Here is a 15,408-nt window from a genome sequence, read left to right on the forward strand (position 1 = left end):
TGAAAGCTCAAGAAATGTGCCATTGCAAAAATGCAAGGCCAGTGAAGGTTAGTGTATGCAACTCATGCATAGCAATAGTTTTTGCTCATGGAGAGGAACTTTTCCTTCCTGTGTTCTGCAGTGTGTGACTGGAAATGCAATCTCCTTGTGGAAATTTTAGAAAAGGACTATTACGATACTGCTGTTAGCTTAGGAAATGGTGAAACATTGCACCATAGAGATCTTCCTCTGCTCAGCTTTCATGAGAGCCCACCTGGAGTACTGCATTCAGCTCTGAAAGCACAAGAAAGACGTGAACCCATTGGAGCAAGCCCAGAGGAGGCCACAAAAATGCTTTGAGGGCTGCAGCAGCTCTTCTATGGAGACAGGCTGAGAGAGCTGGGCTTGTTCAGCCTGGAAAAGTCTCCAGGGAGACATTATTGCAGCCTTCCAGTGCCTAAAGAAGGCTTGTAAGAAAGCTGAAGAGAGACTTTTCACCAGGGCCTGTGGTGCCTGTAGAAGGAGCAAGGTTTTTAAACTGAAATAGAGTAGATTTAGATTGGACATGAGAAAATCTTTTAATATGAGGGTGGTGAGACACTGGCACAGGCTGCCCAGAGACGCTGTGGCTGCCCCATCCCTGGCTGTTAAAGGCCAGGTTGGATGGGACTTGGAGCAACCTGCTCTAGTGGAAGGTGTCCCTGCCATGGCAGGGGGTTGGAACTGGATGAGCTTTAAGGTCCCTTCCAACCCAAACCATTCTGTGATTCTATGATTGCTGAATGATACTGTGGTAGGCAAGTGTAAGAAATAATCTTTTTGTTCTTGGCAGGATTCATTTTACTTAACTGTAGTAATTTAAAAATAAGTAGTTATAGTTTAATCAACATTAAACTGGTGCAGTTTTGCAAAGGCAGTTTTGTTCACTGCTGGCTGCTTCCTGTTGCTTGGCGCTGTTACTTGGCTGGATGGTGGAATTGCATTTGTTGACTGTGGTGGCAGTTTTTGCTGCTTAAAAAGGTTAATGTAATTTCAGGTTTCAAAGCATGCACCATAATTGCTTCATCTTGGTTCTCTTGCCAGTAACTGGAGAGCTCCTCTGCAGTACCTGTCTTACCTACCCATTTTAGGATGGGGTGACTGTCGAGAGTACCCTTGTTCACCACTGACAGGGGTAAACTAAATGCTTAGTTTTGCAGGAGCTAATGGAGGGTAAGATCTCATCCTTTGGTAGCAATGGATGACTTTTCTAGTTTGGTTTTCTTATATTAGCTTGCAAAAGGATCAAAAGCATTGACATTATGATGGTGAAGTTGTTTTTCATGATGAAAAAATAATATTTGGCCATAATAATAATGAGATGGTGTGCTGCTTGAAAGAGAGACAGCCCTGTGCAAACTTGGGCTGTGCATATCTATCTGCCTAAATCAGCTTTATAGTTAGGAATACATGCAGACCTTGTGGCATGGGAACTTTGAGTCCTCTTTTACTTCTAAACTATAAGCTTGTTTCTAGTGCTAATGTAATGTTAACTCTGTTGTACAGACATGGAAGTAATGAAGCCTTTAATTGATGAACAAAACTCAGATGGCCTCTCCGATGAAGAGCATGAAAGTGCTACCCTGCCAGTTGAGAAGCATTACCAGCTTGGTGATGGAGGAGGCATTACGTATGTATTACTCTTAAGTATTGGCTTGTTAAAATTTGTTCCTTTCAATTTGTTTCTCATAAGTAGTTTACTGAACTCTTAAGGGGCTTTCTTGCACCCGTGGTAAAATTTTGTAGTAATACATTGGGAGTTTGCATAGTTCTGCAAAAAAGCAGCCTCTTTTGAGTAGGTTCTGTGCTTTTTGTAAGCTAACAATGTACTGGCTGTAAAATATTCCAGGGTGCTGATTTGTAAAGTGATTGGGTCACTCAGAACCTAAGCACTGTTTAAAAAAGGTTTTGATTGATGTTTTTGTAAAGAAGCTTAAGATGACTTTGGAAATAATCAGTTTCTTAAGGCTTCATTAGAAGAACCTGTGAAGCTTTTACTTTCTTTTGATAGAGCTTTGGCTGTCAGACTTGTGATTTGCAGGTCAGAATGTTGCTGATTCTAAAACAGAAGTGGTGAAACTTGTTAATTTTTACTCTGAGGCGAAAGGACAGTAAAATTGCACAGAAGATAACATTTCACAAGCTGGAGGGAGGAACTGAAGGTCAGACTTGTATGTTCTGTTTGAGGGAGCTCACATGTAAAGAGGAATAAGAACATTATTTGAGTATGCCGGGCATCATTTAAAGTAGCTGGACCACCTTAAAGCAGTTGAAGCTCAGAATTTATCCTTTTATTAATAAGTGACAGAGGGTATGGTTTTGTTTTTTCTGTTTCCTCCTCCCTCCCCCAATTTCAATGTACTTCTGACATGACTCTATTTTTATCCTCAGGTTTACACAAACACTGACACACCTCCTCAAGGGAAACATTGGAACTGGGCTTCTTGGTCTTCCACTTGCTATAAAAAATGCTGGCATTGTGGTAAGGATTCAATTATTAGGACAAGTTATCTGGGAAGATCTGCAGATGTGTGTCTGAGCCTGAAAAACTGAAATCTCAATACTTTGTGTTGAGATTTTATCACTGTCAACTTCAAGAGAATTGTGTTCTATTTTTAACTCTTTAGACTGGTGAATTTAGTACTGAAGACTGAGGATTTTGTTTTTAAAGTTGCTACTTCACCCTGAAGACCGTTGTATTTTTGCTTAGCTGAAGTGTTTTTCTAGTGAAAACAAAACTTTGTTAGAAGAAAAGGAAGACTTTGATGCACTCAGACTCACAGGAGTTTTTATTCTGGGGTTGTGTTATCTTTGTACAGACTTCTCTACATCTGATCTCTGTGTACAGATCACATTTAACAGGCATCAGCTTGTTAAATCAATCTTGTGTTTCTGCAGAAGCAGGGTATAGCACAGCTTGTTTATACTGGGTAACAAACAGTGCATTTCCTAAGCCAGGCTAAATTTAATCAAGTGACGTTTTCACCTTACAACTACATAATCCTATAATTCTTTCTTACTGGATGTTCACTTTAGGAATGAAAGTTACATGTGAGAAGCAAGTATCTTCTGTGAAAGCTCAAAGGTCAAACTGCTACTCAAACAAATTGTTCAATTTTCAAATTATCTCTAACTTATATCTGTAATAGTAGAAATTATCAAGGGTTTGGTTGGTTTTTATGCTATACATCAAGTCTACTAATGCAAGGGAAAGTGTTATTGCCACTTTGAAGTGATTCAAACCACTGTTTTGGATTGTGCAGTATATACAGTGTTTTCTCTTAACAGATTTTTTTGGCTCATATCTTAGTGAGGCTTTTAGAGGATGAAGCTATTCACACCCGTTTTGTATTTGTGCTTTATTGCCCCTTAGTAGCCTTCTTTCAAGTAACGAGCTAGAAGTAAGGAGTGCTGTAAAACATCAGCAGTGAATCCTCATCTGAGGGGGGGGAATCTAGTTACATAAAATTTTTAATTCTTAATTTATTTGCTACCATGTAAACGTTTTTGCAGGTAAAGATTTTCTCCCAGCATATTTTAATGAAAAATCCTGTTTATTTCCTGTCTTCTCCTTTTTTTTTTTTCCATACCAGATTGGACCAGTCAGCCTTGTGTTCATAGGAGTGATATCTGTTCATTGTATGCACATCTTGGTACGTTGCAGCCACTGTCTATGTCAGAGGTAAATGTGGAGCTGTTCATTCTGTTGCTGAATTTGAGTATTATGAGTATTATGTTTTTCTTTCTTCTCTTCTATTTCCGATTGTTGGCCTATAGAATGTCCTGATGCTGTTGCAGTTTCTTTTCTTCAGTTCAGAATCTTGAACTTGCAAGAAGCAACACTCAATTTTGGATTGTGCAGCTATAAATGATAGCTATGCTTTAATATATTGAAAAAATGTTTGTTCTCTGCTCATACACAAAATAAAGTTGGTTTCCTATCTTTACTGGCACATAATCAGGTCTTTCTCATTACAGTTTTAATTGCTTGGTTTCAGTCCGTTAGTCCTTCTTTATCCACATAGCTTTCTTCATAGCTTCTGAATCTTCATAGCTTTGAAAAGTGTCCAGTTTATAAATAGCCAGTTTATAAGTATTTCATAGGGATAAAAGATTAACTATTAACAATAGTTCTTAGTCTATCTTTCAAGATTATTTGTGAGCTCTTTGTCTTTGGATTGTGATAACTTGATTGTTTGAAATTCTAGCCCAGAAAGAATGTGTTAAAATGATGCAGATAAACACTAGATGCGCTTCCAAGTGAGATTTACAACACTGGGGTGGGGGGAAAGCAGCTTATGAAGTTTGACTGATTCTTTTGATTGATAGTGACTTACTAAACGTTTTTATCTGTCAGATGTTAAACAGGAGAAAGTGCAATGGAGGTTTTGAACTGAAAAGAATCGCAAAACTGTCCCTATAGCGAAAAAACTACCTTTTTTTTAAGATGATATTGTCCTGTGAAGGGGTCCCGTCATTCCTGAGTTCTTTACTTTTTCCTCTGTAGTTTTAATGGCCTTTGAAGATGTATGTAAAACTGAGATCACTGAAACAACTGCAATGTCCAGGAAAATCTGTTGAATCCTTTTGAAGCTCTTTGTGACTTTTAGATTTGAGATTAATTTCTTAAACTGATATAAGAATCTGATTTTGGATTAATGTATCAAGAAACTTGTTTTGTAAGAAACTGTTGCATTAGGGGGAAGCAACATTGTGGTTCACATGCTTGTGGAGTGCTGAATAGTCCTTCCCGAGGGAAAGAAGCCCAAACCATACCTCTAAAGTTCAGCAGCCGTAGAATGGTGCCACAGGTGATTACTTATGATCCTGAGAGGCCACCAGCTTTTTCAAGGTAGGGATCTAAGCCCTCATAGTTTCTAGTAACTCAGGTTTTTCTTCAATCTTTTTGATTTCAGGATGAAAAAGTCCTCACTGGGGTATAGTGACACAGTTAGTTATGCCATGGAAGTGGGGCCCCTGACTGCTCTTCAGAAACGAGCTTCTTGGGGACGGTAAGTTTGCGTTAGAATTTAGTTTAATAAATTCTTTATTAAGCATTCAGTGGCTATCCTTGGAATGGTTAGGAGATCTCCTTTTTACGAAGGTGTTGCCTGCTTTAACAGTGTGTTCTGTATGCTTGAAATACTTCGATGCAGAGTTATTTGTTATTTCCTGCAGCCAGCTAGTAGAGGAGATGTGAGAGTATTGGGGAGTGTCTCTCTCTGTTAAGCATTTCAATTCTCACATCTATGAGAGCTGTGAAGAAAAGAATTTGGTAATATAGGAAGAGATGTGGTATAATCAGAAGTGCATTCTGTATTGTGTGATGTAATGAAGTAATTTAAGTTATCATTCTCTTTTATTGTAAACACATTTCTCTGCATCAGAGTTCACTCTGCTTAAAGCAAGTCGACACTGCCAATGTTAATTACTTCAATATATTTATTCTGAAAGGAAGCAAAGCAATTATTTGATTTATGTTTAAATGTAACTTGCAAATAATGGAGAAATATGCACTATATTTTGCGATAATGACATGCAGCTACTTTAAAGTGGCAATGACAATAAAAGTTTCTTTCCCTTGCATTAGTAGTCTTGATGTGCAATGTAAAAGGAACCTGCATTGCAGTGCTCATGAGATTAATGTGGCATTTGAATCTAGTGTATTGACTAGTGTAAAAGGAGCAGTAATTGCCTATTAGGTAGAAATGAGCTTATTGTTTGCATCCTAAGTATAATGTATGTTTGTTTTTTCTTCCTCAGGTATATTGTCGACTTTTTCCTAGTGATAACACAGCTGGGATTTTGTAGCGTTTATGTTGTGTTCTTGGCAGAAAATGTGAAACAAGTGAGTAATGTTACCCTGCCTCTGATATTTTTCTTTTTCTTTGTTTTTTTCAGCCAGGCCTTCTGCTGACTTAGTTTTTTTCCCTGTGACCTTATGTCACTGGAATCTTTCTTTGGTTCTTGTTTAGACCATTCCTTTGTCTAGAATGGTCTTGTCTGGCACAGAGTCCATTGGATGTAAACCAGTCCTGATTTTTGTTCTTCAAAACACCTGACATTGAAATTTCTGCAGCCTCCTCAGCAGTCAGTTCCAATGCTTTCCTATCTGTTAGAAAGCTGATTCTTTGTAGAAGCTTAAAATTTCTTACTGGCATTGTAAGTCCTTTATTTTATATTCTAGCTATAAGTAGTTTATTCTTCTCTGTTTGTGGGGCAGTTATTACATAGGGGATAGTGTGTTTTTTCCCTCCCCTTGTAGATGAATATTTATGTTGTGTTTAAAAAGTATTCCAGGTTCTACAGATAGAGATGAGGTTAATTTGTGTATTTGGAAGCTGGATACTCTGTAATTTGTGTCTTAGTAGAGGGAAAAAATCAACCACAACTGTAAAAACCTGAAGTCCTTCTGTCACAATCTATCTCAATACCTAAAAATCCTGTTTTACATCTGACGTCCTTTTGCTGGCCTTCTGAAGTGGAGATTTATGTTGCATCCTTTGTAATGTAAGTTTGAGCCTTTCCTATCAAAAAAGTACCTGATCAGCCAGTTTTTATGTATGTATTTTGACCTTAAGCAAAAGATGGGACTGAATGCTTACTCGCTATGGCTTTTGTAGATTTTAGGAAAAAACAACCCATGAAACCTTTTCAGGAACTTGTTGCTGCTTTCTTGAAGAAGAGTTGAAAGATCTTACAGGAAAGCAACCACTGCAAGAGCAGTAGCTGCAGAGACCCATGGCATGTAACCTGTGAATGAATTAAAGCCATCAGCAATTCAGAAGTTCCCCTTCCAATATTCCAAGTGTATTTGATTTAGGTTGCCCTGTGCTCTCTCTTCCGGGAGGGACAAGTCTGTGGAGTCTTCCTGGCAACTCTCTGTTGCAGAAGTCTGTCCTGTAGAGGGCACCAGAGAAAACAAGTTGGTGCTGCTTAAAATCTCTATTTGGAGTAGTGGAGGAGGATAAGGAAGGTGGACAGAGGGAACTGGGGCGGGGGGGAGGGAGGCAGGTGTGAAGAGCTGAGATAAAGGAACAGCATAATAAAAAGTTACTGCTACAGCTTCTTGACCAATAGCTCTGTGTTGTGGTTTAAGCCCAACTGACAACCCAGAACCATGCAGCTGCTTGCTCAGCTCCTGGATGGATGGGGAGGAGAATCGAAAGAATGTAACTCCCATGGGTTGAGATAAGAACAGTCCAGTAACTAAGGTATAACACAAATCACTACTGCTACCACCAATAATAATAATGGTAAGGAAAATAAGAAGGGAAGAGAATAAACCGCTCACCACCCACTGACCGATACCGAGCCCCACCTGAGCAGTGATCTAGCCCTTCCGGGTAGCTGCCCCCAGTTTCTATAGTGGGCATGACATGGTGTGGTATGGAATACCTCTTAGGTTAGTCTGGATCAGGTGTCCTGTCTCTGCTTCCTCCCAGCTTCCCTTCTTCCCTGGCAGAGCGTGAGACTCAGAAAGTCCTTGGTCAGAGTAAACATTACTTAGCAACAACTAAAAACATTGATGTTATCAGTGCTGTTCCCAGGCTGAAAGTCAAAACCACAGCACTGCACCAGCTACTAAGAAGGAGAAAAATGACTGCAACTGCTGAACCCAGGACGCTCTGCATTATGCTCTGTACTTTTCCGATCATGCTTGCATGTTAGTGTGTGCAAATTAAGTCCACTGGAACTCATGGGAATTTCCACTGAGATTTTTTCTTTGATAGTCTTAGTTAAACCTAGTGCCAACCCAAATTTGGTAATCTCTGCCTTCATTTTATTTGCTGTTTTTGAGAATTAAAATGTGACAAAGCATTTTAAAATGGTTCTGGCACATGAATGGAATATTCATCAGCCCAGGTTACTTTGAGGTGAATATTTCATTAGACACAGTGGTGCATGTGAGTCTAAATTCTTATTTCTTGAATTCTATGCAGTGTTTGATGTATCCTTCTCACTTACGGATATGCGGTATAGCTTCTGGTGCTGAATCTTTTCTCATTACTGTCTCGGGGATTATAACAATGTTGGCTGCATTACACCAGTGTTTTCCAGACACTTTGTGCTACAAGACCCTATTTCCAGTTATATCAAATTTCAAATGAAGCTTTTCCTAAGGAATGTTTTCCAAAGAAACTTAGGTTGGTAGGGAGAGTTCTGGTTAACTCTGGAATAAGAGCCTTATAGGTGAAGGTGTCTACAACTGGAGAGGAAGGGTGAAACTGGAAAAAAGAGCTTGGCTGCAGCAAGACTGAAGCAGGAACACATTGCGGTAGGAGGGATAGGAAAAAGAATCTGTGCTCCAAAGAGCATGGTCCCCTTTCATGTCATAGTTTGCTCTTCTGACTTGAGCAACAGAAGACTTTAAGTTGACTCTTGGCATTTCTCAACTTGCTCTTGAATATTTGCTGAGTTCTCTGGAAAAGTGTCCTTTTTTTTCATTGTTTACTGTTGGAGCTGAAAAATGAAAACATGTTGCTGCTGTGTGGGAGCACTTTATTAGATCTTTAGTACTTCAAAGAGGACCCATCGGTGGGATGCTAAAGAATGGAATTTTGACTTTTTCCTAGGTTTTGTAAAAGGGAAAAAAAACCTCCTCAAACTTAGGAAATAAAACAACGTGTGTTCAAAATATTGTAAGGTTGAGCACTGAATAATAATGAAATACTGCACAGTCTTTATCTTTCTGATAACATACTGGTTTTGTGCCAGCTCTGTCACTGAGTATTGTACTGGGTGTTGCTCTGAGTTGAATAAATAAAGGAATTAGGAGGAACCAATGAGTTCAATGATTACTGTTTTGATCCCACTAAAAAGTCCATGGACTGTATGACAGAAAGGGAAGGTTTAGGGATACAGGCAAGGAAACAGTGGTCTTAGTTGAAGAGACTAAGGAAAGGGAATTATTTGTGGCTTCTGAGATAGTTCAGTTGAACTGAATTTTCTGCAGTCACTAGTTGTGCATTAGACATGTTTTAAGTGCCTGACATAAGGAGTCTGATAACCAGATTTGCATGAGTGTTTGATCTTTCTGGATATAGCTGAAGTTGATGAATGCTGTGCTTGGGCTGTGTGAATGAGACATTTGATGAAGCACTCCTGTTTCAGATATGACACTATCATGTAAGTTAGTGCCTTTGCAGTCACTGTGCCTAGTGACTTCAGCAGCTGTGTGCTTCCTTTCTAAAAGCATGATGGTATTTCCTCATGTGGTTTAGGGAAATGTTTGTGGAGCTCACAGATACATCCATGATAAGCACAGAAAAAAATGCAGATAATGTGTGCTCAGGTTGGAAGCTGAACAGTGTTCACTGGGCTCTGTGACATATGCAGAATATTCTGTATGTCTTTTTCAAGAGTAGATCCAGTGGATGGGTAAGTAAAAAGATTTGACTAAGTTGGCTGATATTCCAATGATACTTCAGGTTATGTTGCTTTGTTTAGGAAAAAGACATGTCTGCTGGTCTTGGCCCAGCATGACTGCCATATGCAGTGATGCATGAGTGGAGAGCAGCAGGAAATTGAAAATGAATGTGGTCCAGAATAGGAATCTGAGATAATATTAATTCTAATGTTTGGGAGATGAAGTTGGATAGGCAGTGAGTCATAGTCCCTTGTAACACAACCAGCAGGAAACATGCACTGAGCTAAACAGCATATGAGAAAGAATACAAAAAAGTCCTCCTACTGCTTTGTATTTTGTTACTTGTTAGAACAGTTTTAAGTGATATCTGATTAATTAAAAAAAAAAATCTAATAAAACACTTTCAAGGTGATGGTAATGTTGGCTTGCACTTCAACAGAGCAGTATGGCGTTTACTGTCAAGTCTCCTACAGCCAATTGCTCCACTCTAAGAGGGAGAATAATGATCCTTACTTTTTATAATTTTAGCATTTTACTTCAGCTTTCTTCCACCTGTCAATCACTCTTGTCTGTTTTAGCTCTTCTGCAATGTTAACCTTTCATGGATTCATAGAGTGGTTTGGGTTGGAAGGGACCTTAAAGCTCATCCAGTTCCAGTCCCCTGCTACAGGCAGGGACACCTTCCATTAGAGCCGGTTGCTCCAAGCCCCTTCCAACCTGGCCTTGAGCACTGCCAGGGATGGGGCAGGTTCAGGATTTCATCTTTTTTCTTTCTTTGCACCTCGAGCAGCAGGATCTGATGGAGGCTCCTCAAAGTCATGATATTTCTGAGAATCCAGTTAGTATTTTAAAAATGTATTTTAGAACCTGAACTGTATCCCGCTGCTGTTATTCCTTTTCCTTAACAGAATAATGTAATTTGTTTTCTAATAGCTCGTCATCCGGCTACAGTTATTTGCATAAATTGAATGCATGGTAGGTTGAATATTTATTGTAGCTGAGGTTTTCAGTGGGACTTACATGCTGAAATCACATTGTATTTCTTAGAAACCCGCTTACACGTCCGTGTGTGCAGAGCGGCTCTGGCTGCCTGTCAGTGCCGGCAAGCAAGTAAACACATGAGGCTGTTGTTAAGGTGAAAGGCTGTTAAAGTGTATTTCTGTGTATTTTTTTATTTCTGTATTTCTATTTTAAGTATGGTGGGAAAGCAGGAAACTTCTGCAGAGAGTTTTATTTCATGTGGCAAGAGGGAAGTAATTTGGTTAATTGTTTGACATGTTGCTTGGGGAAGTGGAGTTATTGTAGCTGTGTGAATTCACTGGAATTCAGGTCTAAGTGTGTTTAGCTCTTTGTAGCTTTCTTATTGAAAACTAACAGAAGGTAAATGTCTTGTGACACTTAAGGTTCTTGCAAGGTGGAAACAGTCAGTGTTTCCGTGATGTCTGGTGTCCTCTGTTTTCATTTAAAGTGAGATTTCTGGAAAACGTGGTTGCAGAATTGCATCTTTTATCTTTCCCTTTTTCATAATGAAAAGAAATCTATGCAGTGCTTTTTGTTACAGATGACAGAATTTCAAGTTAATTCTGTCTTCCTGAGTTTGTGGATTGCTTGAGACAATGAAAGTAAAGTCAATTGTGTGTTTTTATGTATTTTTCTTCTAGACTTGTAAAATCTGAGTTTTGGCAAACGTGCCAACTTGAATGACTTGATTTACATACAGTTGGTTTTCCATTATCAACTAAGGTGCTTTGCCTCATGAAAGTCTCAAAGTGCCAATGATCCCTTGATTGCCAACTGTATCTCCAGCTTGTCCTTCTTTCTCCACTTTGGCTGCTGTTCTTGGCCCAGTGTGACTGCCATGTGCAGTGATGTGCTAGCAGAGTGACCGTATACTTAGTGCTAGCACTGTTTGATAACATAGAATCACAGAAATCAGGTTGGAAGGTACCTCAAGGATCGTATGGTCTGCTTGCTTTCTTAGCAAAGCATGACCTAGACTAGATGTCTCAGCATCCTGTGTAGCCAGATCTTGAGAGTGTTTAACATCAGGGAGGCCACCACTTCCCTGGGGAGATAATTCCAATGGATAATTGTTCTCTTTGTGAAAAATTTTCCTCTTGTGTCCATTTGGAATCCTCATACCTTTTTTTTAATTTGTACAGGTCCATGAAGGATTCTTGGAAAACAAGACAGCTCCCATAAATGTCAGTGCCACCAGCACTGTGAAAAGGAGTACTGATTTACGAATATACATGCTGTGTTTCCTGCCATTCTTGATCCTCCTGGTCTTTATTCGTGACCTGAGGAGCCTGTCCATGCTTTCACTGCTTGCCAATCTATCCATGGCTGTCAGCCTGGTGATCATTTACCAGTATATTGTTAGAGTGAGTATAAAAACATTTATTGTCTTTTGTTTTCAGTGTGGCAGATTGTACTTATTGCATGTGGCAGTTGGTCTCCGATAGATACAATACTGACTGACAATTTCTGAAAGGTGGAATTATCTTGTATTTAATTTGAGGAGGTGCCCTACTACTTGACATGCTTTAAGCACAGAGTTCTACAGTACTTTTGAAAGACAGGATAATATTGTTGCACTTTAGAAAAAATATGTATTGTAACAAATTGGACTCCTTAGGGGGAAAGAATATGTGGATTTTTATGGGCTGCACACAGAACTGTCAAGGTTTTAATCTGTGGTCAATCTTTCTGTTGCAACAGAAGAACAATTTCAATAGCAATGTTTATTTCTAGTATTTCTCCAGTACAGTCAGAAAAAAAATTAAGACTTACCCTTTAGGAATGCATTTTGCAGACTTCCATCTCCTGGGAAGTTGAATATTGCTGCATATTCTGGATTGCTGCTGTTTTTCGTATTTGGAGGCATTTCAGAATGGAACAAATTAAACCAATGGTTGGAAAAAAAAATCACATGTAAAAACCTCTGCCTTTTTATTTCTTAGGATTTTTGAAAAGTGGTAAGATGCTGTTGCATGCACAGTGTAGATAAGTGCTGAGTGACAGTATTGCTTGAGAAAGCTATCACATGAGTGTTATGAGATGAGTGGGAAGCAGAGGATTAATTACTCTGGAATTAATTGGTCTGCAGAAACTCAGCTTGTATTAAAAAGATTTTCTTTTGCTGTTGCTTATGGTTATGAGAATAACTGTGCAGTATGAAAGCGATATACTATGAGAAGTTCGCAGAAGATTAAGCTTGAGGTGTGAGCTTTCCCTTTTGTTTTAATTGATGTTCACTCATATACACTAGCGTGATACTTTAAACGCATGATTTCTAGTGTCACTAGTATGAACATAGATTAAATGTATGTGCAAGTGTCTGTGTGGGTTGGAAGGCAGCTATAAATGCGTATAAAGGACTGAGTCTGGGATTGTAAATAGCCATGTGTGGACCACTCAGCATGCGCTGAGTTTTCTTTCCTATAGGGTAATGCTTCAATCAAAATTGTAGAATCAGATAATGCACTTTACATAACACTGTTTTGCATTGTTTTCTTCAGGATATAATAGATCCACAAAAACTGCCTCCTGTGGTTGGCTGGAAGAAATACCCACTGTTTTTTGGGACTGCAATATTTGCTTTTGAAGGAATCGGTGTGGTAAGTGCTTTTTACTGACTCTTCAGAATACCTCAGTCTATGTTAGATGATGGGATACAGGCAGTTTACACCTGCTGTTTTTTTGTTGTTTTTGTTGAAGCACTGATATGAAAAGTGTTGATTTATCTTATCAAATCTGGCAAAAGTTGAGGACATAACATCCCCGTCACGGGGGAGTTTGGTGAATACTGATTGCTACTTGGACATTTGGCACCTTCCCAAATTACAAGAATGCCTTTAATTCCAAACAGATTGAGACAATAGTGTAATCATAACTAGTATCATCATATACTAGATAATAATACAATACCCAGATAATAATATGATGATACTATAATTACAGTGATTCAGCAGCTCAGTTTTAGGTGATGAGAGTGTAAAAACAGAAGCTTATTTAGCATCCTTCTTTTCCTTTGGGATCACAGAAGACAAAGTGATTTATTAGAAATGCATTATTCTTCCTGCTTCAAACTTGTCTGTAAGTATGACTTGACAGAGATGGAGATGATGAGAAAAAGAATAGAAATCTTTTCCAATTCATGTCCTTCTGTCAATGAACCTCAGTTCCTCATCGTTTCCTGAAAGATGTGAATTAAATAGATTCATCACTCTGAAAGCTTGTTTTTTGAAAATAGATAATTTTCAATCTCTGCTGTTTCTAAGGGCTTCTGCTTACATCTCACGCTAGCAAAGTTTGCAAGTTAGTTGGCATTTGTTTCACATGTCATGTTTTAAAAAATAGCTGAAGGGGCCTCTGGGAATGGTAGGTCATACTGTCTTTGAACTGTTAGGAAATTATTGTATACACTTTATTTGTTACTTATACAATTACACGCTTCAGCAAGTGTTACTGTATGATTAAAACCCAAATAAACAGCCCTTTCCTGCCCCTCCAAAACAAAACAAAACAAAAAACCAAACTCAAACCAACCCCAAACCAGCATGCAGTTAATCTGAAATGATGGTCTGTCACTGACGTAACACAGAAGAGTTTTCAAATCATAGAATCATAGAATAGTTAGGGTTGGAAAGGACCTTGAGATCATCTAGTTCCAACCCCCCTGCCATGGGCAGGGACAAAATCGCTTTGTTTTTCTGGAATTACCAGCTCTGACTTAAACCAGAATATTTTACCTTGGTGCTGTAATATCACTGCCAGAAGAGCTGAATAGGAAAACCCTTTAACTCTTATTATGTTGCAATAGTGTGTTTTCACACACAGGATATTTGGACCTAGTGACTGTGAGTCTGTTTCTCAAACTGTTCTTGGCTTGTTTTCAAACTGTGAACTGACTGATGCAGCGGTTTAGCTATCATATATCCGAGTGTATCCAGACATCTTTCCTTTTGTTATCTCGAAGTTCTATTATAGAAAATCATAAATTTTCCTCATTTTGATTGATGCCTACAGGACTTGGGCAAAAATCCCGTGTGCAGTGAATGAGGCAGATTGGACTATACTAAGCTTGTTTGCCTTAAATTGTATAGTCCATCTGGGACTGACTACACTTGCTATATGTGGGCAGATGCAAGTCATGTATCATAGATCTGATACATATCCCAGTTGTATCAGATGTGCTTATAGCACGCAGGTGTGGATTTGTAGCCAGGAAATCCCAAATGAGGGTCCTCTGAGCCTCAGGAAAGCATGGAAGGCTTATTCATCGTGGTAGTTAATTACGTTATAGGTAGGGAATTGATTTATAGTAATTATTTTCTGGCACATTAGAACCCATGTTGGAGGGGGATCTAATCCTACTACAGCAATAATAGCATTGACTTCCAATGTAAACCTTTAAAGAACTGCTTAATATTTCTTCCTTATATGCAGGAGGGTATTCATATGTCTCTGCGTGTCCAAAATATCCCTGAGAAGCAGAGTGTTTGCTGTGCATTCTTATGCTGTAGTTGTGTGCATCAGAGGGAAGATTTGACAAAAAAAAAATTGATTTTATGGATCTGAATAATCAGAACTGAGCAAAGTTGTTGAAGCATGAAGTAAAAAAGATGAGCGAAGCGAAGAGAGGCAAACACTGCTGCCACTTCACATAGTTAATATTTCATACAATTCTCTGATTGATTTAATAACTAGTTATTACAGCTCAGTAACTTACCATCGTAGACTGAGCTGTGTTCTCTCTGTATGCATGTTTGTGACCTCTTGTAAGTGTGAAGTGAAACAAGATTAGTTTAAAATTCTTCCACTGAGATGTAAGCAAATGTGTTTTAACCCACCTTACAATGGACTGAGAATACTTGCATAGTCAGTTGCTGTTGTGTATCTGATGTGTGATAACTTGTTACCCTGTGTCTTGTTTATTGTCATTCTTATATCCGTGTGGTTGAATTGTCTGGTAAGGAAAAAACCCTTACCATTTGGTTATATTGGCTCCTTAGTCT

At 38.8% G+C, this 15,408-nt stretch overlaps 1 protein-coding gene across 1 annotated transcript in view; it reads left to right on the top strand.

The window, feature by feature from the left end:
* The window catches only part of SLC36A4 (solute carrier family 36 member 4), a gene marked incomplete at both ends in the record, with an annotated part of 61,001 nt that overhangs the window by 6,484 nt on the left and 39,109 nt on the right, over positions 1 to 15,408 (top strand). Inside the window, 7 exons of the mRNA XM_080613575.1 lie at positions 1,525 to 1,648; positions 2,410 to 2,500; positions 3,612 to 3,700; positions 4,935 to 5,030; positions 5,782 to 5,866; positions 11,551 to 11,772; positions 12,910 to 13,008. Coding sequence (XP_080469701.1) covers positions 1,525 to 1,648; positions 2,410 to 2,500; positions 3,612 to 3,700; positions 4,935 to 5,030; positions 5,782 to 5,866; positions 11,551 to 11,772; positions 12,910 to 13,008 — 806 coding nt within the window. The remainder of the gene's footprint in view (positions 1 to 1,524; positions 1,649 to 2,409; positions 2,501 to 3,611; positions 3,701 to 4,934; positions 5,031 to 5,781; positions 5,867 to 11,550; positions 11,773 to 12,909; positions 13,009 to 15,408) is intronic.

The sequence above is a fragment of the Psittacula echo genome (assembly GCF_963264785.1).
Source record: "Psittacula echo genome assembly, chromosome: 3".
Taxonomy (NCBI): domain Eukaryota; kingdom Metazoa; phylum Chordata; class Aves; order Psittaciformes; family Psittacidae; genus Psittacula; species Psittacula echo.